The sequence below is a fragment of the Chelonoidis abingdonii genome, chromosome 9 (genome assembly GCF_003597395.2).
Source record: "Chelonoidis abingdonii isolate Lonesome George chromosome 9, CheloAbing_2.0, whole genome shotgun sequence".
Lineage (NCBI taxonomy): Eukaryota > Metazoa > Chordata > Testudines > Testudinidae > Chelonoidis > Chelonoidis abingdonii.
In genome coordinates this window covers 78,446,572-78,471,427 of record NC_133777.1, presented here as the reverse complement: position 1 = coordinate 78,471,427, position 24,856 = coordinate 78,446,572, and the positions used below count along the sequence as shown (strand labels likewise).

Sequence of the window (24,856 nt, the reverse complement as noted above, 5' to 3'; positions counted from 1 at the left end):
ACATGAGAACAGTTGTAAAGTACATAAAAGATTGTTACAAGGAAGAGGGAGAAAAATTGTTGTTCTTAACCTCCGAGGACAGGATAAGAAGCAATGGGCTTAACTTGTAGCAAGGGCTGTTTAGTTGGACTTTAGGAAAAACTTCCTAACTGTCAGGGTGGTTAAACACTAGAATCAATTGCCTAGGGAGGTTGTGGAATCTCCATCATCGGAGATTTTTAAAAGCAGGTTGGACAAACACCTGTCAGGGAAGGTCTAGAGAAAACTTAGTCCTGCCATGAGTGGAGAGGACTGGACTAGACGACTTTGAGGTCTCTTCCAGTCCTATGATTCTATAACTGTTAGACCTGTGCTAACTACCAGTACGTCCCTCCAGCCCGCACCACTTTCAGCAACTCCCACTGGCCTGGAGCAGCAAACTGCGGCCAGTGGGAGCCGTGATTGGCTGGACATGCAGACACAGCACGTAAACAAACCGGCCCGGCCCGCCAGGGGCTTTCCCTACACAAGCGGCATCCCAAGTTTGGGAAACACTGATCTACAGGACACACTCCTATTCTGTCTCCCAATCCCTCTGCAGTCACCTCTCTCAGGCAAAAACAAACAGCCCATTCAACCCCAGAAATCAGTCACGAGGGACCCAATCCTGTTCCTGCTGAAGTTAGTAGCAAAATCTTCCACTGACTTTTATGCAAACTGGATCAGGCTCAAAGTCTCCAGCGTCCCACCAAAAATACTTGAGTTGTTTTAGTCTGGTTCACCCTCCACAACACTGGCCCGAGATCTTCCTCTGACCTTCCCCAACAGACTCCCACAGCAAATTAGCTCACACACTACTCTTTGCCTCTAACACAGATGTTCCAAGCACTTGACAACCATTGCGGCTCCTCTACAGCTGTAAAGTCCGGCGGCCTATTTAAATAAAGCAAATACCTATCGCTGAAGAACTGAGGAATTCCAAATACTAGCCAGAGTTTCTCAGCATCAGAAAAAACTCACCAGGAAAAGGAAAATGGTAACAAACAATGGGAACAAGGAAACAAACTAATAAATGACATGATTAAAAATCTAAACAAAGCACAATGCCTCAGAGCCAGTCAAAAACCGTAACTCTCAGGACAACTAGCTTGCAGCCACTCAGTAAGAAAAGGATCAAGAGGTAAGAACAGCAGATGATCATGGATGGGTCACTGGTGACTCTTATGTAAGTGCAATATGAGAGACTGACATTTGATCTTGAGACCCAGCCTTCTATGCCAAAGAGCCGTTCAGAACGCCATAGGTTAATTCCTTCTGTTGAGTCAAGAAACATCAACAGGCTCCAAAGGGAATGTCCTCCAGTCCAACCTCCTCATCTAGGAGGGTGTGATGGGGCACACTTGTCCTGCACTGGTACTGCAAGGGTTAACTCCACTCTCTGGGCCAAGGAGGCCACACCCCCGTGGCCCTGCTCGGCATGCTCCAGCTGGAGATTAGGTATAAAAGGGAGCAGCTCAGCTCAGCTGACCACCAAAGAGAGATGATGCATGCTGCAAGTTCCAGCCCAGGAACCGCAGAAGCCCCAGATAGCGGAAGCCAGGGATGCTGAGACTCCGGAGGATGCCCAGTGAGTGGTGGAGTTGTTGGGAGCCGTACTGATCGAGGAGCCCAGAGACCATGGTAACGCTGGGACCACAGCATCAGGAACCAGGTAGGAAGTAGCTCAGGGAGACTAGTTCTGTTGCCAAGTGGAGTCAGTGTATTTTGGATGGATTCCCCACTGACCCAGTGGCAGTCATACTTGCCACTGACAGGACCCTGTGCTGGGACCTGGTGAAGCAGGGAGAGCCTGCCCCCGCCCCCCCCCCAGACTGTCACCCACCCTGGGGTGGTGGCCCACTCCCCTGACAAGCCACTAGGTCACATAGCCCCACGGAAGGGGCAGTTATACTGACTCTGGCCACTAGGCCCCACGTCCCCAAGAGAGGGCAACCTTGCTGATGATGGCCACTAGTGAGTGAGGGTGGCTCTACTGACTCTTGCCACTAGGCCATACCACCTTGCTGAGCCAAGTGGCCACATGGGCTCTGATGACCACTAGGCGATATACCCCAGTTGAACTGGAAAGCCATAGTGACTTGGGCCATTGGGTCCCACAGCCTTGTGAGAAGGGACCATCACCCTGACTCTGGCCATTAGGCCACACAACCTTGAGAGCATGCGCAGCCATATTGACTTTTACCATTAGTCCCACACAACCCCAAGACAATGCGTGGTCGTAAGGACGCGACCACGGGGAAGTAATTATCCTGCCCCAAGTGCGGATGAGGCAAACTTGCCCTGTGACATAGGGCAATGGCTGCAATGCTGGGGGCAGGGGGAGGGAATGCATATATATTTTTGTAAATAGAGGGGACCCTCAGGATAGGAGCACCTCTTGGCTAAAAACATTAGACAGTCTTATACTTACTGGCGTTATAGCCCCACAGACCCCCATCGGTTCATGCATGGTGAAACAGACAACATTTTCATCTGCAAAACAAAAACGTGTAAGGGATCAAAGCTAATATTGCGACATACCTGCATGTACTGCCCTTGTGGGGGAGTTGAATAGTGGAAACAATATAAAATGAGTATATAAACAACAGATCAGTGAGGCAGAATGAATATAAACTAGTTAAATGAGGTGAACCTAATCTGAGAAGATTGTGGAATCACCCATTCTATCCCCTACCCAGGCGGGGTGCTCTTCAAAAGGGTGAAAATTATCTGATAGGAAACATCTATCCCAGAACAATTCCAATCTTCTGCTATATACAGAGAGCCAAGTGCTGCTCTAATTCAGACTGGTATAACCCTTCGAAATCCACGGACTGTCACCACATCAATTCCACTGCGTCAGTTCCTCTTACACTTGCTCCTGCTGCTCAGACACGTTTAGTTGGTGTAATTCTTCATTTCAGTGACGAATACAAGAAAAAGTGAATTATCAACACTTATGATTTTTAGTTGTTGTGGGGGGGGGGGCACGCGGAAGAGAGAAACAGGTTTATTTCCCAGGGAAAAATTCAAATAAAGTTTTGTGACAAATTGCCACAAGAAATATTTAAACAACAAAAAATTTATTTCAATTTGATTCAAAAATAAAAAGTTTTGTTTTGATTCAATTAGAATCAAACATTTTGTTTCTGATAATAGAAACAAAAATATTTGTGTTAAGTTCCTGGCAGAAGATTTAATAAAACCATTTGCCCATTTTTCTTTCTGTAAAGCTCCATTTTGGAGGCCCTCTAGTTATTATGCACTTTGGAAGTGATCTCAAACAAGACTGAGAGCCAGTCGCCATAGAGAGCAGATCTGCAAATTAAAGCTTGGGTGACAGAAATATCTGATTTGCCATAGGCTTAGACTCTGCTACCCTTAAATCAGTGCGGACTGGTGGAGGGCGGGGAGTGGGGGTGGAACAAGTGCAGTCCTTCAGAGCTACTAGAAGGAGATGCTCTTTAACCTTGGTCATCCATGAAGGAAAGAGCACCGCAGACAATCTGCTATCACTAGGGCAAAGGAAAGGAGCAGGCTGCTGACTTTCAATTAGCTGTTCACTCACTTCCTGCAAATACCCTTATCATCTTAAGTAAACCACCTGTCATTTCCCAAGGCCACACCTGTGCTCACACATGAGCGGATAGATTCTTCCCTCGCTTACTCACACTAAATCCACTGGCATGGGTGTAATGAAGCACAGAATTGTGCACAACCCTTGGCAGAGGAGTTTTTAAAAAAAATGCTGCAAGTGTTCAGAAATCAACTAAATACCCCTACAAACTAGAGCTTGACCAAACCCCCAGGAACTGAATATCTGCCACGTACTTTGATTACCGACAGATCTGAGCTAGCAGGTCTGGCCTCTCTCCAATAAACCCAATTTAACTAACAACAAAGAAGGTTCTCAAAAATATCCTTTGAACTTTGATTTCCAGTGCACTCTCACCAACAGTGAAATCTTTAGTTTCAGTGAAACTGGATGCACAATAACCAGGGATAGAATTCTCAAAAGTCTATAGGGCGGTTCCAAAACTCTCAGGGAGATACATAATCTTCTGTTAAACTCTATGGCTTGTCCATAAGGGATAAGGCATAAAGCAATTTGGGGGGGGTGGAAGGGAGGAATGATTTTTTCAGAAGGAAAACTCCCTAAACTGGTTCTGTCTCAATGTACTTGATGTCACAGACTAAAGGAGCTTTTAAAATGTGAACATGGAATGGTTCAACTTACCCACTGGGATAGTTCTTCCTTGGACTTTATCAGCCCACCCAGCATAATATCTAAGTGTCTTTATGCAGCCTTCCAAGTCAATGAAGAAGGCATGAAGAAAAGGTTTCCCTGTGTCCATTGTTTCCAAGGTCTGAAACAACAAATCACATGCATGGTTATATACTGCTTAATATTTGGGGGGGGAGGGGGAGTGTTTTTAAAGATTCTAGACAAAAAAAACTTCTCTTCTGCAATCTACAAGGTTTATCTTTCTCCCACCCCACACAATGGAGAGAGGTGCTCTCTTCCCCCCCTCCCCCCCCAAAATGGATGATGATGGGATGGATTGAACCCTCAGCAAGTTTGCAGATGACACCCAGCTAGGGGGAGAGGTAGATATGCTAGAGGGTAGGCATAGGGTCCAGAGTGACCTAGACAAATTGGAGGATTGGGCCAAGAGAAATCTGATGAAGTTCAACACGGAGAAGTGCAACATCCTGCACTTAGGATGGAAGAATCCCATGTACCGCTACAGGCTGGGGACCGACTGGCTAAGCAGCAGGTCTGCAGAAAAAGACCTGGGGATTACAGTGAATGAGAAGCTGGATATGAGTCAGTGTGCCCTTGTTGCCATGAAGGCCAACAGCATACTGGGCTGCATTAGTAGGCGCATTGCCAGCAGATCAAGGGAAGTGATTATTCCTCCTCTATTCCATACTGATAAGGCCACATCTGGAGTACTGTGTCCAGTTTTGGGCCCCCCTACAGAAAGGATGTGGATAAATTGGAGAGTATCCAGCGGAGGGCAATGAAAGTGATTAGGGTGCTGGGGCACATGACTTATGAGGAGAGGCTGAGGGAACTGAGCTTATTTGGTCTGCAGAAGAGAAGAGTGAGGGGGGATTTGATAGCAGCCTTCAACTACCTGAAGGGGGGTTTCAAAGAGGATGGAGCTGGGCTGTTCTCAGTGGTGGCAGACGATAGACCAAGGAGCAATGGTCTCATGTTGCAGTGGGGGAGGTCTAGGTTGGATATTAGGAAAAAACAATTTCATTACGACGGTGGTGAAGCACTGGAATGGGTTACCTAAGGAGGTGGCGGAATCTCCTTCCTTAGAGGTTTTTAAGACCTGGCTTGACAAAGCCCTGGCTGGGATGATTTTGTTGGGGTTTGTCCTGCTTTGAGCAGGGGGCTGGACTAGATGACTTCCTGAGGTCTCTTCTAACCCTAATCTTCTATGATACTCTGATAGAAAAAGCCTTCTTTGTTCACTGGATGATTGAAAAGACATTTGGAGAGCACGTGCCTTTAGTAAAGTAACCTTTTTGGGCCCAAATGTGCTCTCACACTGGTGCAAACCAGGAATATCTCCAATGAGGTCAATGGAGTTATAGCTTGGACCAGTTTTATACCAGCATGTCAGAATCTGGCCCCTCCTCTTTTTGCAGTTCCAAGTTCCAGCAGCCCTGTTCCTCTCCTCTTGTCATGCAAGCTGGACAAGAATCAGCATAAAGGAGGCACTACTCCTTGGCTGAATTAAATGTGTGAACAAAAAGTGAAGTTGTACACTGCCATCCTTCAGAATCTTTGAGGTCCAAACAGGATCTGAACAGAGAGTTCCCCTTTCACAGGGATTCTTATCCAGCTGGAGTAGTGCCTGCTAAAATATTGTATATGCAGTGCCCCGATTTCTAGAAATAAAACAGACAAAGTAGTCATAAGAGTGATTGAAAGAGCCACTGAGCTTCAAACTGAGCTTCCTGGTTTGTTTATGGCTCAAGAAGGTTCTCTTACTTTTCTATTTTTGACACGAATTTAACTTAGCGAGCAGTGTTTCGATCATACAGCCTTTTGTAGGCTATATCTGCCCATGAAGATGGGCAGAAACATTTATGTTTCCAGTAGTGTTGGAACTAAACCACATGGATGAAGACCTGGATTTTTCTTAAGTCCAGGGATGTTCAGAATTGCGGTTTTGGTGGTGCTCATTCTTGATATTTGAGTCAACCTTGAAGATGGGTCAGTGAGGTTGCCCCAAGAAAAGCCTCAGTTCATCACAGCAAGTTGTGACATCCTTAACTCTAAGCCCACGATTAAATCCATCCCTATTCACTGCAGAACTTGGGACTTATGCACATGCTTAAGTCCCAATGGCCACAATGAGACTTAAGCATGTTCTGAAGTGCAGTGCTAGGTAGGGGTGGTTTTCAGCCTGTGCTTAAAGCTAAGCATAAGCTCAAGCATTCTTTTGAATCAGGGCCAATATGAACACACAATTTGGCCTGAGTACAGATACAAGCCCTTTCGGAGTTCAGGGATGTCCGATATGTTTTCAGTTTAGCCCCACATCCAAGTTAGAGAAGAGTCCCACAGAAATCAATGGAAGTCTCTGACTATCAGGTTGTGGAGCAGGTTGTCATTCCTTTGGACTGACCACGAGGCTTCATTCTTCAAGACCAAGACGTTGCAAAATGATATTTTCCCTTTTTGGTGTAAACAAGAGTGTGTCCAAATTCATACAGCATCACATCCTACTTGAAGTTCATTTTGCAAGCAGCATGTTCATGAAAAGTGTGCCCAAGGATACATTTTAAGTCCTGAATTAAAAGCAGCAGGAAGCAGTTGCTTTTCCCCATCCCTGCCATTTACTCTTGGGGCGGGGGAGGGGAAGTAACTTGCAAATTGACAAAAATTGGATGTGCACCCTTCTTTGCTCCTCCGTAACGTATAGAAAAGGTCAAGAGATTTCTGTGCATGTCTGTACACTGTTTAACCTGGAAGTCTCCATGACAGCATCACAAGAGCAAAGACTGAAAAAGTGGAGAAGGAAAATTAACAGTTTAAAAGAACTATTTGCATTAACACCCATTTAATACTAATGACCAGTCAACGTTTTGGAGACAATCTTGTTAAAGCTTGTTCAGTTAAGTGTGAGAGCTAACAGACATCCTCTGAAATCCTGTCAAATCCTTTGGAAAAAGGAAAACAAGACAGGACATTCCTAATACTGAAGGTTAAAAGCAAGCAGAAAAAATTTGTCCATCGGAAAGAAAGAGGCACAAGGCCAACTTAAAAAAAAAAAAAAGTTGTTGGTTACTGAGATCAAATACTTCTATTCCTGGGAAAATTTGAGCCAGAACTTTGTGGCTTAGGCCCAAAGTTAATTTTTGCTTTTTAAAGACAAAATGTCCAAATGAATTAGTGTCTGTGCTCCTGGTCCCAGCTTGTGCATATCACACAGCCACCACAAGTCTAGCATCACTCACTTCTCTGTCTGGCAGAGGCACTAGGACCACATCAGGACCGAACTGCATGGACCAAGCTTCCGGGGGGAACCAGATTAGGAAGAGAGAGGAGTTGCAATACATAATGCAAGTGCACTGGTTCTGTGAGCAGTCAAGTCACAGTGGAATAATTTTTATGATGAGCCAGAGGCATAGATGGATGTTTTGTGCACAGAGCCTGTTCCAGCTTTTTTGCCGCCCCCAGCAGCGAAGCCAAAAAAGACCCGCGACTGGCAGCACTTCAGCAGCAGCTCTACCACACGCCACTTCATTCTTCAGCGGTGGGTCCTTCCCTCCGAGAGCAAGTGAGGGATTCTCCGCCAAAGACTCAGACATGCCGCTCCTTTCCACTGGCTGCCCCAAGCACCTGCTTCCTTTGCTGGTGCCTGGAGCCGGCCCTGTTTGTGAATAGCTCAAAATCTTCACTCACATCTTTCTGCCGTTTATTTCAATTGCTTCAAGGAAGTTAAATCCTTTAGACATTCCATTTGACGTGGCTTACTGGAAATCAGTCGTGTTGTTCTATTGTTGCCATTGTCACTTGTCCCCTTTAATGTTCTGAGAAGTAGAACACCCAAGTCAGGAATGGCACAGACCTATTTAGGTCATCCTTTGCTAGTGCAAGATTGTTCCCAACGCTGTATCTGTTATTCTCTTCAGATGTTTCTTTCATTGAATTCCACACAGACATGATTCTTATTTAACATAGTGATTATAGAACCTTTTAGCCTTAGCCTGTTGTCTTTGCCGGCTAGTTTTAAACAGGGTGGGGTTATTTGCTCATTTTATTCTAGGACTTTATTTAAATAAATATTTAATACCATAGGTAAGAACGTTAACTTCAAATAAGAATATGGGTATTTATTTATCAAGAGTAACTCAAAGCTAACACAGGACATGGACATCTCCACTGCATGCCCTAAACTCTCAAACTAGAGAGTTGAATTCACCCCAGCACCAATGCAGTTAGTCAAGGATGAATATGACCACCCATGGGTGCTACCACCTCTCATGAATCCACTCTGTGGATGCAGGCCCTGATGGCCCCATCCTGCAGCCTTTACTCACGTTGGCCTCAGTTTTGCCCAGCCTAGTCTAGAACAAGTCAATGTCACTTAAGCACCTGTCTAAAGTTATATGTGCTTTGCCGAATTGCACTAGACTGCTGAACAATCACCTCAGACACATTCCCAAAGACAATGCTTATGTGGCTCCACTGCTCAATCTCTCTTTTAAAAAAAAAAAAAAAATTGTTTAGCAAATAACACCTAGTAGTTTAAATCAGTGTTCCCTGCAGAGTGAGTATAAGCAGCATTAAGTGTTGAGCATCCTTTGTCCTCCTACCCCCCAAGCTGGAACGGGCAAGCTAGACACCCATCAACTGTATTTCACCAAGTGGACAAGACCAGACAGGGCTAGGGGAGAGTAAACAAACCAGCCCAATGGCAAAAAAAACAGGAGTTAAGAAGGTGAGGCTTTGCCGTGGTCATTCCCTGGCGACTCAAGCTCATTGACTTGGAAAGGTTTCCTAGCCTCCCATTGCGTGGGACATGGAGATCAAAACAGGGGAGGAGAGCCAGCTTTTCCAAGTCAGCCGTCAGCCAGGGGCTTTACCCTCTCATGGTGTGTGGGCACGGGGGTAGGGGGGAGAAAGGGAGCTTCAGGTTTGAAGAGGGAGGTAGGCTTCACCTGCAAAGCTTAGGTCTAGGGTGACCTCATCCAGAGCACTAAAAAGAACGCTAGATTTGGAATTTTTCCCTTTAATGAGGCAGAGATGCCCTTAAACAGCTCTCTTAATCAGTGACTAAGTCCCTCTATCCAAATGTTACTAAACCAAGCTGGGAGCTCAGGAAACGAAAACCTCCCTGCAGATATGATTCCCCTTTCAAATAAACTAAACACAAGCTACAACCAGCCCCAGATCTCCAGGGCAGCCAGAGGGACAGAATTATCAGTCAGTCCTGGTTTATTATCACTCCCCCACCACGTTTCACTTACTGCCAAAATGACTCTGTCTCGCTCGATGAGATCGGCTAGTTTGTGGAGGAGCCTTCCTCTGCTTAAGGCATCCATTTGTCTCCATAGAGATCCTCTCTGGAATGCTGCTTTCGCTGCCTCTACTGCCTTATCTACGTCGGGCTAAAGCAACCAAAAATACATACAATATTCAGGTTAGAGAGAGAGAAAATTGCATAGTGCTATGAACAGCTACCAAGCAGGTTGGTTCCTATGCTGTGTCCTGCAGAGCCTGCCTACTGTAATATTGAATCATCTGCTAAAAAAGTGTCCTGTTTTGCTGCTGAACATAGGTCAGATCTTGCAAGATTCCAAGCAGCTTCAGACTCTAGTAGGATTTCACCTTGCCGGATAGGAACCTAAATTCAAATTTTGCAGAGCTAAGATCTTTAAGGGTGAGTCGTGAAGTTTATGGAATTAGACCAGGCTTCGCTGACAGGATTAAAAAATATATATATATACATTTTATACATAATTTTCAAGTTCCTATATTTTCTTCTCTACATACTTTGTTGGCAAGAGTGAAAAATATGCCCAGTCTAGCTCCTAGTGGAGAACAGGCAAGACTTTCATTGACCTCAGCGGCAGCAGGACTGGGCCTGGTGCATTCACAAGCCAAATCTGGATGGATCAATATTTTTAAAACAAAGATGTGGGAAAGAAGATATATTCAGAGTATGGATATTATGATGGTTTTAGCCCAGGGAATAGTAACAGCTCACAGACCCCACTGGACAATCCCAGTTTTCCTTGTAAATCCATAATCAAACGTGTCAATAACAGTTTTAATTCACAAAATTCACTTAGATCCTAGACAGTGTTTTCAGAAGAACCACATGCCCCCCTTTATGGAGGGCTGTTAGTGTTTTTGGCTCAGTGCTTTGGCCCTAACCCTCAGTTGATGTAAATCAGCATAGCTCCACTGAAGTCAATTTCCAGTCAGGGATAGGGGCCCATGACCATTGATATGTTATTTGTTGTAACACTGGCTGCTATATTTACTCACACAAGACGTTGCTGTGGATTACTCACATGAGTGAAGTGTCCCTACATACACCTTATGCATTTAATCTGGTCAAGATATGCCCCAGCAATTTTCCCCTCTAAAATGTTCACTGATATTTTTCAGACAGGGTGTCATAAGGTATATTTCCCAAATCTGAACCTTAGTGTCCAAAATTTGGGTACCTGCATGAAACCTCTAAGCTTAATTATCAGCTTAGATCTGATAGCCTGCCACCACCCAAAAATATAGTGTTTTGGGGCACTCTGACCTCCCCAACCTTCCCTGGGGACCCCAAGAACCCAAATCCCTTGGATTCTTAAAACACAGGAGAAAATAAACATTCTCCTCTCCCCGAAGATAATATGAGAGAAGAGATATAAATAGAAGAGAAGAAATTAGCCTATCTCCCCTCCCTTCTCTCCCCACCAGTCTCGGTGTTTACAACCCACTCTTCTGGGATAAACCAGGGAACAAGGAAAGATCAATCAGGTTTTTCTAAAAGAAATCTTTTAATAAAAGAAAGGAAAAGTAAAGAATTATCTCTGTAACTTCAAGATGTAGATATTACAGGGTCCTATGTTTACAGACAAAGGGAAGAACCCTTCCTCAGTACCAATAAATAAAAAATATTCCCAGCAACTACACATATAAAAGTTAACCAACAGATCAGTAGCAATAGATAACACACACAAACACTACCAAACAGCTAATCGCCACACTAGATATATACTTCTATTTTGAACAGAACTTTAGAGAGCCTGTAGTAATGTCTGGTCCCTCTCATACCCCGGAGAAAAGACACACACGCACAACAAAGGACCCACACCCAGAACTTCCCTCCACACAGGGTTGAAAATATCTTGTCTCCTGATTGGTCCTCTGGTCAGGTGTTTAATTCCCTGTTTGTTAACCCTTTACAGGTGAAAGAGACATTAACCCTTAGGTATCTGTTTATGACACAGGGTGAAATCCGGGCCTGACTGAAGACAATGAGAGTTATGCTGATGACTTCAGTGGAACTAGGATTTCACCCCAAGTATCCATAAAACATCCAAAGACAGGCGGCAGTGTAAGGACTTCCACTCTGTGCAATATCATCCAGAACACATCGTGTCTTTTTCTCCAGGATTAATCTAACTCTGTGAAACTACAGAATCCTCTAGTATGGGAGACCACAACAAGATGGACCTATCCCAGCACATATTTCACGCCAGCCAAACAAGAAATGACACCTTTACTAAGGACAGACACTTTCAAGGGAGGAGTGGGTCACTGAAGAGTGCTACAGAAAAACACAACCAGTGATTAATTACACCGGAAGGTTTATACACAAAGCAAAACAACAAACCACCAACAGCCAAATCCCATGGTTATTTAAGGTCCTTGGGCAGCTGCTTCCCATATGCCCCCCATCCCAACTTCAGGGTAGTCCTGCAAGCATTTCCCCTGCCCCCACCCCCCAACCCTCTTGTCCATTCACAGCCATTCTTGGGTCCTGTTGTATTAAATGAACAAAAACATTCCAAAATAAAAACAGGAGTACTTGTGGCACCTTAGAGACTAACAAATTGATTTGAGCATAAGCTTTCGTGGGCTACAGCCCACTTAATCGGATGCATGTAGTGGAAAATACGTTAGGAAGATTTTATAGCTATATATATATATACATACATATATATACATACATATATATATACACACACACACACACACACACACACAAGTTCTCCAGTCCTACCACATAGCCATCCATTTAACCCTTCACTCCCAGGCCTCTCTTGCCTGTAGTCTCACCTCAAGTTTCTCTGCTGGAACCTACTTGTTCCCAACAGCCTCTGGTCTCCCTGGGCATCCTCCCTCTCTGTGGCGTCCTGCTGCTGGTTGTTACAGGGGAATCAGAGTTCAGATGTACCTTCTTAGTGACTAGGGTGGGTCGGTCCCACGCCTCTAGCTCTGAAGAGGCAAGCCACCCTGTTACAGGCACACTTACTTATTCCAGGTCTGCAAAGGGTTACATGGTATTTTGATCAGCCTATAAGCAGTTGAAAACAGAACCCCATCCTTGTCAGAAGGGCATTGGCTATGCTACTGTCTGCTAGGAAGCTAGTGCACTTGGGCACCCAGTTACCTTAGTCATCCCAGGCTATTTTTATCTCCACTATTATGGCAGATGTCTGCAAATGAAGTGTATGTGGGAGCAGGGAGTGTCAGAGTGAATGCACACTGTAACTGGGTGGATGCATTAACAGACAGTAGCAGGGCTCTGGAGTTACCAGCTATCCAGAGTTACCCTGAAATCACACAGGCTACATATAGAGCACAATTTGACCTAATCAGTTTAATCTGAATCAATTCATTTGGCACCTGCTAATCAGAGCAGAAACCACAGTCAAGCCTCCCCACTTTTAAGAAGTCTCCAATTTCATGCTGAAATTAGGATTTACAAGCCATGCCTGAAAGAAATATTTTAAATGGTAAATCAGGCAGGACACAAAACATAACGAAGGCGTCAGGTTTAAACACACTCCCTTTAAAAAGTGTTGTTTATCATCGCGATACGGAAGACAATTAGCACAGGTGAGGCACGAGACAGCGCTACGGCCATGCTGGCCAGGTTGTGGGAAATGAAGTTACAAGGATTGCCCCTAGCTCTGTGAGTGCACATAGTGAGGGCAGGCATGCAGCACAAACAGCCTTCCCACCAGCCTTGTAATCACAGGGCGCATGCACACCTGAGGCTTGATCCAACTCCTACTGACGTCAATGGGAATATTTTCATTTGTTTCAATGGGAGTTGAGTCAAACTCCAGGCGTGCATGGAACTGGGAGCTTTTCTGGGATATCAATCACGGCTGGTTTGTTCACTCCCCCAGCGCTCCTAGTCACACTATCTGTGGCATGATGCTCTATGAGCTAACACTGGGCTAGTGCTTAAAGTCACAAATATGTATTTATTTGCCTCATCCAGCAGAAAGGCACCAATGCACAAAATGGGAGACACAGGGGCTAATTCAGTACAGCCCCCCAGCTGCTTTCACACTGCACTCACAAGTAGGAGAAACAAGCTGATTGATACACAATATATTACTGAACATTCAAACTGTTACTAAAACTGGGTTGTTCCTTTAAAACAGCAAACATCCCTTCTGAATAGCATGACTACCTCTCCACAAAGGATGGCTGAGACTCAGGAGCGGAGTATTTTAAGGCTAGTCCTGCCCTGGTTAGCGTAGGAAGAAAGAACAGAGATGCTGCATGGTACATCCTCTGCAAAAGGAGTCCTGCAAGCCAAAGCAGAAGTCCTCTAGGTGGTGGGATGGCCAGTAGTGCTTCTCTGAGTGGGAACAGCATGTGTCCCTCCCCTACTGTTGGGTAGCACTTGCAGTTGATTGCCACATCTTGCTAGCCAGCTGCGAGGCTAGATGTGCTCCCTAATCTGCAGACCACATCCTCTTGGGCTCCCGAGATCCTGTTTATTTCTTTTCATGGGACCATGGTTGGGGAAAGGCCCCCTTCCTGCATTAACTACCCATGTGCTAGCATCACAAAAGAAGTGACTTCGCCCTCATCAGCTTTGCAATTTTCCACTGAGATCATCATCATTACTAACAATCCAGCCCTTTCCAGAAGTCACGCTAAGAGCAATCTTACAGAACACAGCATTACTGCGGACCACAACTGTTCTCCAAAGCTGGACATGTGGGCGACTCTGTGGTTAGTGGGCGACTCTGTGGTTAGTTATGTTCATTCCTACTCACTGCACTCCCAGATACCATACATGGTTTGGTGTTTTGTATAGTCATTATGTATGCAAGCAGGAGAACTTCCCCAAAATACCTCAGTGGAAACTCAGCTACCCCTCACATTAAATGTCTGAGTTCAAACCAGCAAAGACAAGGAATTTCTTAGGTAAGGCTGAAATTCCATTCTTAATCCACCCTGTGATGACTAGGCATAAAAGGGGTCAGAATGGTGCGTTACACTACACAGATGTTGCAATCCATAGGCACCATGCATGACATAAGGACAGAGTCATAGCTGTCAAGGTGCCAGGGACAAAAAGGAGGGACATACAAGACTTAACAATTCACAGAGTTTCAGTCTGTGGGGATTTTTTTAGTATTGTGCACACAAAAACTACCTCAAGAGTGTTAAGGTTGCAGAATCAAATGCTAAAAGGTTAGGAAATGCTAGAATTAAAGTTGCCTGTGAAACCTTAATTTAGCCTCCTTGTGTGTATGCGATTGTGATAGCCTCTAATTACATCATCACAGACTACTTTTTCCACAGGACCCTTATGGCTCTTGTCCCATCTAACCTGCTCTTCCCCTATGTCCCCTACTCAAACTCACAGGTCCAGTTCATCACCTCTGCATTTGAGTCAGGCCCCTTCTTCCTCCTCCCTGCCAGGGCGCCAGGAGGTGGAACATTGAGTCCATAAGGAAGACAGTCTCCTGACTATTCATTCCTGAGCCCAGCGCCACAGCAGCCCAGAGGAGCAATGGCAAATAAAGTCCTGGTCAGCTCCAGGCTCTGTGAGGATAGCACATATGCACTACGGTTAGCAGGTGATGTAGGTGAAGAGAGGGGATAGAGCATGCCCAGTGCAGACGGAATCACCAGGGAATTCTGCTAAGTCTCTACTGAGCATGTGCAAACAAGTGTTCAAAGACTTACCCATCTAAGTCAAATTTGGGCATCTCCACAGGAACCGCAACAGGCACATGCCTTAGACCAAGGTGACCCCCCCACCACCACCTGCCAAATGCCAAGTCCCTGTTTCAAAGCACGGAGGCGCTAGTGCTTTTCGATGAAGCAGCTTGACGAATTTTGTTAACGTATTCTCCCCTCTAATCTCTCTCTCATAAATGGCTGAATCATTTCCCCTGAAACATCCCAAAAAATATTCAGACTGAGGCAGACACTCAGTCAGGGCTGCCGGGGGTTGGGGGGGTGGGGGGCAAGTGAGGCCACACAGCAGCTTCTGTAGTGACAGAACTTGCGGCCCCCTACAAGAGTTTTGGCCACCACAGCTGCAGAGCTCCTGTCTCCTCAAGCTGCCCCACTGAGAATACCCCAGAGCACAGCTCCACAGCAGTCTTCATTAACAAACCTAAGTCTGCCTGCATGAAACACCCAGAAATCTAGGATGTGGGAATTAAACTGCGGCTCTGTTCATCTCAGGGGGTTCAGTTTGCACAAGAGTCTTTGGTTCCAGGCCATGTGGATTTGCAACCACCAACCTCCGAGTTGGACTTTTAGGTACTAACAGACCCAAAGTTGCAAAGCAAAACTCAGGTGAATACACCCAGTATGGCCTGTTTTGGGGCCCTGAACACAATTTTTTTAAACTCACTCAGCCCCAGCCCCAGCCTTGTCTGCCGCCCCCTTCCTACCCCCTACACACAGCAGAAGTGTCTGCATGTAGGATTTAGGGGGTGCAAGGAGAGACTCTGGGTACAGCTAAACCGCAATAAAATAAACCCCCACAGCACTGAGTTTCAGAACCCAAACCCCACAAGCCTGAGTTAGCTGAACCAAGCCAGACATGGCCAGGCCACAGGTCTTTTACAATGCAGTGTAGACATACCCTCTGTGACCAAAATATAGTGCATTTGACCCCCATAGAGAGATTAGCCTGCCCACCAGATATCCGCAGAAACTCGCAGAATTTCCACAGCTTGATCCTTACAAGCCAGAGAGTTTCTCTCTCAGGAGAGCCCAGAGAAGGAAGTTTTCCAATGACAGTCCCATGAGCTAGAAGTTAAAATCTCTCCCTGGCACCTGGGAGAGAACTGAGTAATGAGAGCTCTCTCTGTAGGCGAGACATAACGTTGCCTTCTTCGTTTCGCTCAACAGTTTTCTTTAACAGAGACATGAAAAGCAGGCCTGAAATACCCACCTAACAACTTTGTAACTACCTGAGGAAGCACTTAGCTCACATAACTATAGCAAAGCCATGGTCTCTGCCTAGTAAAAGTTACCTCAGGATTAGCCTCACCCCAGAGTTTATACAGTCATTATAATTAGACGCAATGATGTGCTATATAGAAATTAATCTATATAATTCCATGATATTATCTGGCCACTTTACAATTGCCTCCACTGTTGCATTGTGCATGGACAGTCTGAGTCTTCTGGACATCACAGGTATGAAGACTGCTGCTTATTCCAAGGGGTCCTTCTCCCTGGATGTGGCTGTAATAAGCAGGTTATGAGCCTGCACCACTACCTAGGCTTGCCCTCTTCTCTAGGGCAGAGTCATAGACCCCACCCCATTGCCATATATAGCTAGGGTGGCCACCTGCCCAGGTTTTCCCAGGATGATTCCTTTTACTGGAGGTAGCCTGGGAAATCTGGAAAGGTGCTCAGTGTACCGAGACATTTTGGTTTTTTGCACAGCAGAAGTGGCAATCCTGTTATAGCATTATGGTCTATGGGAATGTCATTGGGATGGGTAGGGGCATTCTTTTAATAAAGAACCTTTGGCCCATCGGTTTTCTTGTCCTAGAGCCAGGGTGTGTAGCTTGACCACAGAGGTGATAATACTCACTGTGCTTAAAACATTCCCCATCTCACCACTGATAAGGAGGGGACTTCGTTCCACAACATGAGGGCGAGGCCCCACCACTAACAACGGTGATAGGAGAGCCTTCCAGTCATCAGATGGAAAAAAGCAAGTTCTTGGACCTGTCCTTCCTCCTACTGCATGTCCACAAGGCCCACGTTTATGAGGAGTTGTGGTATGGGTAGAAGGCAGGTCTACTAGTGCCACTGACTCCAGTTAGAGGTGTGTGTGCCCAAGCAGGGCTGGATTATGGTTCTGAGGGGCCTAAGGCTAATGGGAGGGAAGAGCCCAAGTATGAATGACATATTGCAAAAAAAATTATGACAGCATCAAACACTTCTCTACATACATATTTACATATTATTTATGTAAAATTAACAAGTTTATTCTACTCTCAACACTCAATTCTTCAAACAGATACTTCTGAGTAAGAGGTAGCACGAGGGATGCTATACTGTCCTTCGCTTAGGCTTCCTCCTCCCTAGCTAGTGGAGTGCTCATCTGCATGAGGATGAACACTGCAACATTCCCCAATGCCTGCTCAAAACTACACCCATGGCTGGCACCGGTTCCTGTGGTAACTGGATTTTTAGTGTCCCGTCACCAGTGTTAACTGGATACCTGGCAGTATGTTCCTGCAGCATGGGGAGACGCAGCAGGCTGCCAGCTGAGCTCCTTCCAAGCCACAGGGGGCTGCTACATGAGCAAGCTTGTTCTCCCCTCACCCCCCACACACACACTTGGCCCTGGCTGCACCCGCTGCCCGATCAGTAGGGTCTAAAAAATATGAGGGCCCAAGGCTATACCCTTATTAGCTTAATGGTTAATCCGGCCCTGTGCACAAGGCATGGACTATGGAGTTCTTAATACTTCTATCAAATATTGAGCACTCCCGTTCATCCTTTGGTTTGACTGATCATCACCTATTAATGAGACTGATGCATATCCACAGAGAAGGGACCAGAATCCAAGGTGGTTTCTTTTTAAAAAGTGTCCCTAAGAGGAGCTTTAAAAATAAATGTGCATTCCTTCTTTGGTCTCAATCTCTGTCCCCAACCCTGCAAAGGCTTCATTTTACACATGTGAGTAAACCCACTGAAATCACTAAGCCTGTTTGTGTGTGTAAAGCTAAGCAGCTGCGTAAAGCATTTGCAAGCTTGGGGCGGGGGAGCTGAAATACATCAAATAAGTGACCAAAAAAGGGGCTGCAATGGGGCAATAGTTGTTTAATCAAATCACTTTTTAACCTTGCAAACAATACGTGGGATCATGCCTAAAATTTGGTTAAAATCGTTACAGTAATCACCATACCTAGCAAAGAAGCAACTTTCATGATTCTAGCGGAATGGGACATAATTGATTCTCTCTAATCCATTTGAACAAGCATGACAAAATGTTTAGCTACCACAGGCTTTAAACCTGCAGCTGGACCAATCACATTTTGTAGCAAAAGCAAAAACATACCCAGAACGCTTTCCTGATCTGTATCTCAGAGAAAACTTACCTTATCACCTTCTTCTACATCACAGATTTTCTCAGCCGTTGAGGGATTATGTGTAGGAAACGTCTTTCCACTCATGGATTTGTGCCATTCGTTGTTAATAAATATCTAAGGGGGTCAAAAAGAAAAAAAAAAAATAGCAAACACACATGTACCATCTGGAGGCTCAAGTATCTCTCTCTATGAGCCTGATCTTGCAAGGGGTGGAGAACCCACTGAAGCCAAAGGGAATTAAGAGCATTTAGCACCTTTGCAAGATTAGGCCCTAATGTTAACGGCTGTTTCCGTTGTTAATCAGCAGTTAAACAAACCAAACCAAGGGAAGCACACATACATAAAGGTCCAGTGAAGTCAGTTTTGATTGACCAAAGAATGCAGGATCAGGTCCACACAGTGTAATTCATATGATTTGACTTGTGAAATAAACCAGGGTTTATTTCAAACCCATATCTTTGGGCATGGCAAGCAGACACCAAGAGAAATCTACATATTTCAAGCACCATAGCTCCTTCTGCTGCACAAAGCACAAACATTATAGATGTTGGGTATATGCTGCTAATCTTGCTTATTTTGGGCTACTCACCAGTGATTTCTCCATTAGTATTTACCACCAGTGAATGTGCAGTATGGATCCAATCTTGCAATGCTACCTCACCCAAGGAGTCCTTACTCACAAATTCCCCTAGCACTTTGCCGTCTTTTGTCTTTGTCAATATCAATTGCAAAAGTTTTGTCTATGGCAATTTATTCATAAATGCAAATAAAAAAAATCATAAGCCTTTCAAAATATGGTCTTTCTATAGTGAGGGCAAATAGAGTCCCAGCGTTATATAACTAAAAATGCATTCAAATACTTTTTAAAATGATTAAAATTTTTGTATTTGATATATACTGGTGTCTATGCACAGTTCATAATTGATTGATTCAACACGCATCTGCACTATTCTGACCCAGCTTGACACTATCTGATGCTTTTATTAATGATTCTTTGTAAATAAAGAGATTAAACATAGTCTTTAGGCAATAAGCCCTGGTTAATCTTTGCAAGCTAGTAAATTATTTTAATTTGAAGAAAAGTGTTTCACCTTTTCAATGCAATGTACAAGTCTATTGGCACATCAGCTCATGCTAGAATTTTGTCCCACAATGAAAAATAAAAACCAAAACCCCAACCAAACCTGCAGTCTTTGCACACTCAAAACTCCCATTGAATTGGATCCCATGGGTTTCTTTTCCTGCCCATTTCAAAGCATAATTATTCCTTAACATCAGTATCATAATAAATATTTTTCTCTGAATGCTTCTCCAAAGCACATGCAGCACATATTGGAGTAAGCTGCTTAAGTGCGAACTCGTCTGAAAGTTGATTTTTAGATCTACCTATCCTGGATGATTTTCACTTTTTTTGGAGGGGGGGGCCCGCGGGCGGAGGGGGACAGAGGTGTCATGATTTCAAAACTCATCGTGACAACATCAAAATGAAGATTTTGTGCACAGGAAGTTTTAAGTAGCCTGGAGCTCACAAATTACAATCCAGCACTTTGGATGCAAACATTTTAAAATGGTAAGAGTAAGCAGGTTTATGGAAGACAAAAGGCAAATTTGGATCTAAAATGAGGAACATTTCACTGCAAACGTGAGAGATACAGGAAGGGAAGCCCATGAAATGACAATGGAATGTTTACAATTACTAATGAACGGTGCACCATTTTGCTGCATCTATGTGTTAGCATTAATTATGGATGAGGGAGCTGGAGAAAGGATGAAGTCACTCTAGCGAATGGCAGATTCAAGGTGATGGACAGAATCGCCAAGATTTTTTTCAGCTTCATACAACTAAGCTTGAGTCTTCCATAAGAAGGTCACTCTGCGTGTATTACATGGATCATCACTGCACTATCTTTCATTTTCATCTCTAGGGACGTTATAGAAAGATCATTTGTGAGCGATCACTGCTTCATAAAAGCATCTTGCTGATCAATACAAGACTTGATCTTGAAACAATTTCCCCAATCCAATAACTAGAAGAACTGAGAATAAGATTCACGCTTTAGAGCAACGAGTGCTGTTTGGAGACAGCTGCAAATGTCTGGGACAAGTTGATAGAGTTTGCAGAATACCCCCATAGATGTGTATTTATCATCATTCTAAGCTTAAAATTGCCCATAATTTTCCTCATCAGATGATATGTTCTGAGCATCAAATCAGAAGCAGAACTTGTACTCTAACATTTTTCACTTTTGAGACAGTCTATTTGATTGTGTAGACATCTTTAGGGGTCCTATTCTCCACATCCATCTCACACGCAACCGCCAGTGAAGTTAATAAAAAAGTCTGTCCAAAGTAACATTACAGCACTCTGAAACCAGCAGCAGAAGATGCAAGTTCCAGGTTAGCAGAAAGCTCAGCTTTTAAAAAGCAATGTAGGGAAAACTGGTTTAAGAAGGTTTATCCGCTGACAAATTAATAAATGGCTAATCAAATTTGGTTCCTTCAGTGTGTACCTGGATCAACATTCAACTTCAGAAATTAATGCAGTTCAACTTTATTTGTCCTCTTGCAGCTGAGGGACAAATTATAATGATCTCTCTTATATAAAACGTAGGAAGCATGAATTATTTTATATTAATTAAAACATTCTAAACCCCACAAGCCAGTTTAGTTCAGCTGCATAGTTGAAATTAGGAAAGTAAAGGTCATATGTCAATAGCGCAGCATAAATCTAAGCAGCCCCTCCACTACAGGAACTGGTGTGTTAGGATACTGATGAATACAACATAGGGGGTTATCTACCACGACGTGACAATTCCTAAAAGAGATGTTGAGGTCTGCAATGACTCTCAACTCTGTGCCTTAGAAACCAGCAATGAGCAGATGTCTTGAATATCAAGAACAAAGTAGGAAAACCAGGAGTCTTCTGACAAAGGCTTTGGAAGTTTTATAGTTCAGTGGCTTGGGACAACCAAGGCGTTTTAAAGGGAAGCACTGTTGATCACATAAGAGCCGACTGGACTTTTGGTTGTGTGTTTTTACACTGAAGTCCTGACTTTAGCAAGGATACCAGGAGCTTTTTTCAAGTGTAAAATCAGATATTTTGAGAGGGGTAAGATCAGCGCAACCAGCAATGTTGGGTCTGATCCTAAACTTTGCGGAGCACTCTTCACTCCTGGTGCCTGTGGTAGAAGCTGAGGTCACTCTGAACCTTGCATCGATTCCCCAATTCCCTTTCCTATATCATAAATATAGGGTTTGATCCTGCCATCAATGAAGCCAATGCAAACTCCCCAGTATCCACAATGGGAACAGGACTGAATTCACAGAAAAAAAACCTGCTTTAAAGGAAGTTCTTTTTATCCGCCTCACAGCTTCACTCTATCCAGATCTGACTTCTACTGAGTCCTCTCAGTTCCCAAGAAGTGCTCCATATCTTGGAGAACTGGCTGTTGTAAACCCAACATAATAATTTGGGAACAAGGCATCACCCTGTTAGTGACCCAGGATGACACATGTCCATACTCAGTACAAAAAACATTTTCTTCCATAGCAAAATCCTGGACAACAGGATGAGTAAGTGGTACACATTCAGGAATACACAGATGCACCTTCATTTGGTGCTGAAATGAGTCTAATATGCAGAAGAGGAAAGCTATGACACCTTCAACTTGTAGCAGAAATTGCTAAATCATAAGTTTTGGGAGGGAAACATTCCCCCCCCCCAATCGATTTCACTTGATTTCCTGCAATTGACATGTCTCCCTAGGTAGGATAGGTCCAGTGACATGCACTTTTTTGTATCACTCCTAGAACTGACACCTTTCTCCACTTGCTACAAATACCACAATAAACTTGCAGTCTGTTAAAATACAAGAGAACAGACTGCGGTTGTGGAACATCAAGCTAAAAAAGGTAACTAAACAAAACACTGCATGATCAATAAGGATTTAACTGAGCCTCAATCACAGCAGACACGGGGGCGGGGGAGATCTGCAGTTAATTAAAAGTATAGACAGACGTAGCCTGCGACAATGGAAAGTGCAACACTTTTCTGTAGGAGCAGGACCCCAAACAAGCACAGAAGAATTATAACAAAGCAGGGAAAGTTTTCGCAAACTCAGGTTTTGAGGAGGAAATGACCCAATTTTCCCATTTACTCTTGAATATTATTGTTGACATAACACAATAAAGAGGCGCACATGCATTCCTGAAGCACCTAGCTCCCCCGCGGAATCCAATCTGGATTGAGGGGATGCAGGATCAGGCCCCAGTACATTCTGTATTATTTTAAAGTCCGCTCACATTGATTGGACATTTAGGGTTGTTTTAAATCACTGTTGGCTGCTGACCAGATTGGAACCAATCCGTAGGTTGTGACCAGCCAGGCACCTTGACTCCTGGCGAGAATAAAGAGTCTCCCGGGGGGCGGGGGTGTTCGGAAAGCGGTAATTTCCCCACCCAACTGGATTTAAGCGGAGTCCCTCCTCTGGGGGGACGGGGGTCCCCTTTTTCAGGTCGCGCTGCTGCTGCGGGACACGCTGCTATCTGGGGACGGGCCAGCGCGGGGCTCCTGCCAGCCAGGCCATGGGCACCTCCGGCAGAGCAGAGCGGAGAGCAGCGCAGCGCGGATAACGGGTCGCAGGCTTCGCCCCAGCCCCAGCCCCAGCCCCAGCCCGCGGCAGGTGGACAGCGCCCGGCTCACCTTGGTGTGCCGGATCTCCAGGTTCCCCACGGGCCGAGGCAGCGCGGGCAGCTTCTTGTCCGGCTGCCCGTTCTCCACCGCGCCGTTCACCGCAGCCATCGCGGGAGGAAGGGGAGCGACCGAGCGAGCCCCGCACTCCGGCCGCCCCGCTGCCTGCCCTGCCTCTGCGGCTGACAGCCGGGCGGCGCGGCCTTTAAGGGCTCCCGGCCGGCGAGCGCCCATTGGCTCCGCTCGCCGCCCAAGCCACGCCCCCTCCATCCCCTGGCACCGCGCCGCAGGGCAGGTACATCTTCCCCCGCTCCGGCTCCCCGTGCTCCGGCGGCGGCAGCAGCAGCTGGGCCAAGCTGTGGCCCTAGGAATGAGGGCCGGGCTCAAACAATGAGGGGGATTGTAAGTGTCTCATTAAGCAGCGGGGGTTGCTTTTAAAGTGTCCTCTGGGGAGGGCAGCTGCATGGCCACAGACGCTAGTTCCTCCTTGTGAGATATAAGGGGGGGGAGGATTTGATAGCAAATTAACCTATTAATAAAAGTGCAGAGTTCCAAAAGCAACATGCAGCCCCTGGGCTAGGCACCAGAGCCCGAGCTAGGTCTCTCTGGTCTTTTCAGGGCAACCACGGACCAACCCCCCCATTAAAAGTTTAGCCACTGTCTTTAGAGCAGGGTCAGCTTCCACCTTGGTTGGGTGCTGCAGGGTAGGCAAAGAGCTTTGGCAATGTTGAAAAGTTACATTCATCCCACCAAAAGAGCATATGATTGACAACCTCAGCACTTGGCACAGGTGTCATATCCTCAGCCCAGCCATCCCTCCCCAGCCGGTCTGAGATGCAATGAGCTTTGAGACTCATCTCTCAAGAGATGCCTGCAAGCGTATTGTCTAGGGCTATTTTGGATCAAGTCAGGGCAGGCAGAGTTCTGGAGAAGGCCCTGTTGGCACCTCCTATTTCAAATCCTGAAGATCCAGTTTGGGTACCTGCATGACTGCACCTGGCCCAGGGAGATGTCTCTCCATTCATGCCTTTAAGTCATAACTAAAATCTTAACCACAAGGGCGTGTGTCACAAGGGGGGGCCCTTCACCCTCTGTTCCTTACTACAAGGAGCCCTCATGGACCCTGCTGGAAAGTTTGACAGCAAGTGCTTTATTTCCAGTGTGCTATACAACTCCTTCTCTCCCCTCTATGGCTTTTGTCTTTTTCTTAGGTCCAGGGCAAGAGATCTCACTTTTCTGGCCTTCCCCTCTCCTCCCTGTCCTCAGCTGAATCACATGGTTAACCAGTTAATCATCCAGTCCTTTACCAATTATCTCCTCAATTTGGTTTATGCAGGGACAGTTGCCACTTGCCAAGAACGGTGAGTCAGCCTCAGGCTACTCACAGTCACACCTCCCAAAACCCATTTGCATTGAAGCCCTCAAGGTGACAATAGCATAGATCTCAGCAGCAATGTCCATATCCCACAGAAAAGGCAGCATCCACCTCATTAGATGTATGGGGAATTGCCCTATATCCCTGTCTCCTGGCTCACCCCGCGAATCCTTCCCCTGTCTTCAACT

At 45.3% G+C, this 24,856-nt stretch overlaps 1 protein-coding gene across 1 annotated transcript in view; it reads right to left on the bottom strand.

Annotated features, from left to right (window-relative positions):
• Positions 1–23,404, bottom strand: part of ALDH1A3 (aldehyde dehydrogenase 1 family member A3) — a 54,559-nt gene extending 31,155 nt beyond the window's left edge. The window contains exons 1-5 of the mRNA XM_032766071.2: positions 23,306–23,404; positions 18,613–18,717; positions 9,517–9,657; positions 4,256–4,385; positions 2,450–2,511 (exon numbers count right to left, since the gene is read on the bottom strand). Coding sequence (XP_032621962.1) covers positions 2,450–2,511; positions 4,256–4,385; positions 9,517–9,657; positions 18,613–18,717; positions 23,306–23,404 — 537 coding nt within the window. The remainder of the gene's footprint in view (positions 1–2,449; positions 2,512–4,255; positions 4,386–9,516; positions 9,658–18,612; positions 18,718–23,305) is intronic.
• Positions 23,405–24,856: the final 1,452 nt, after the last annotated feature.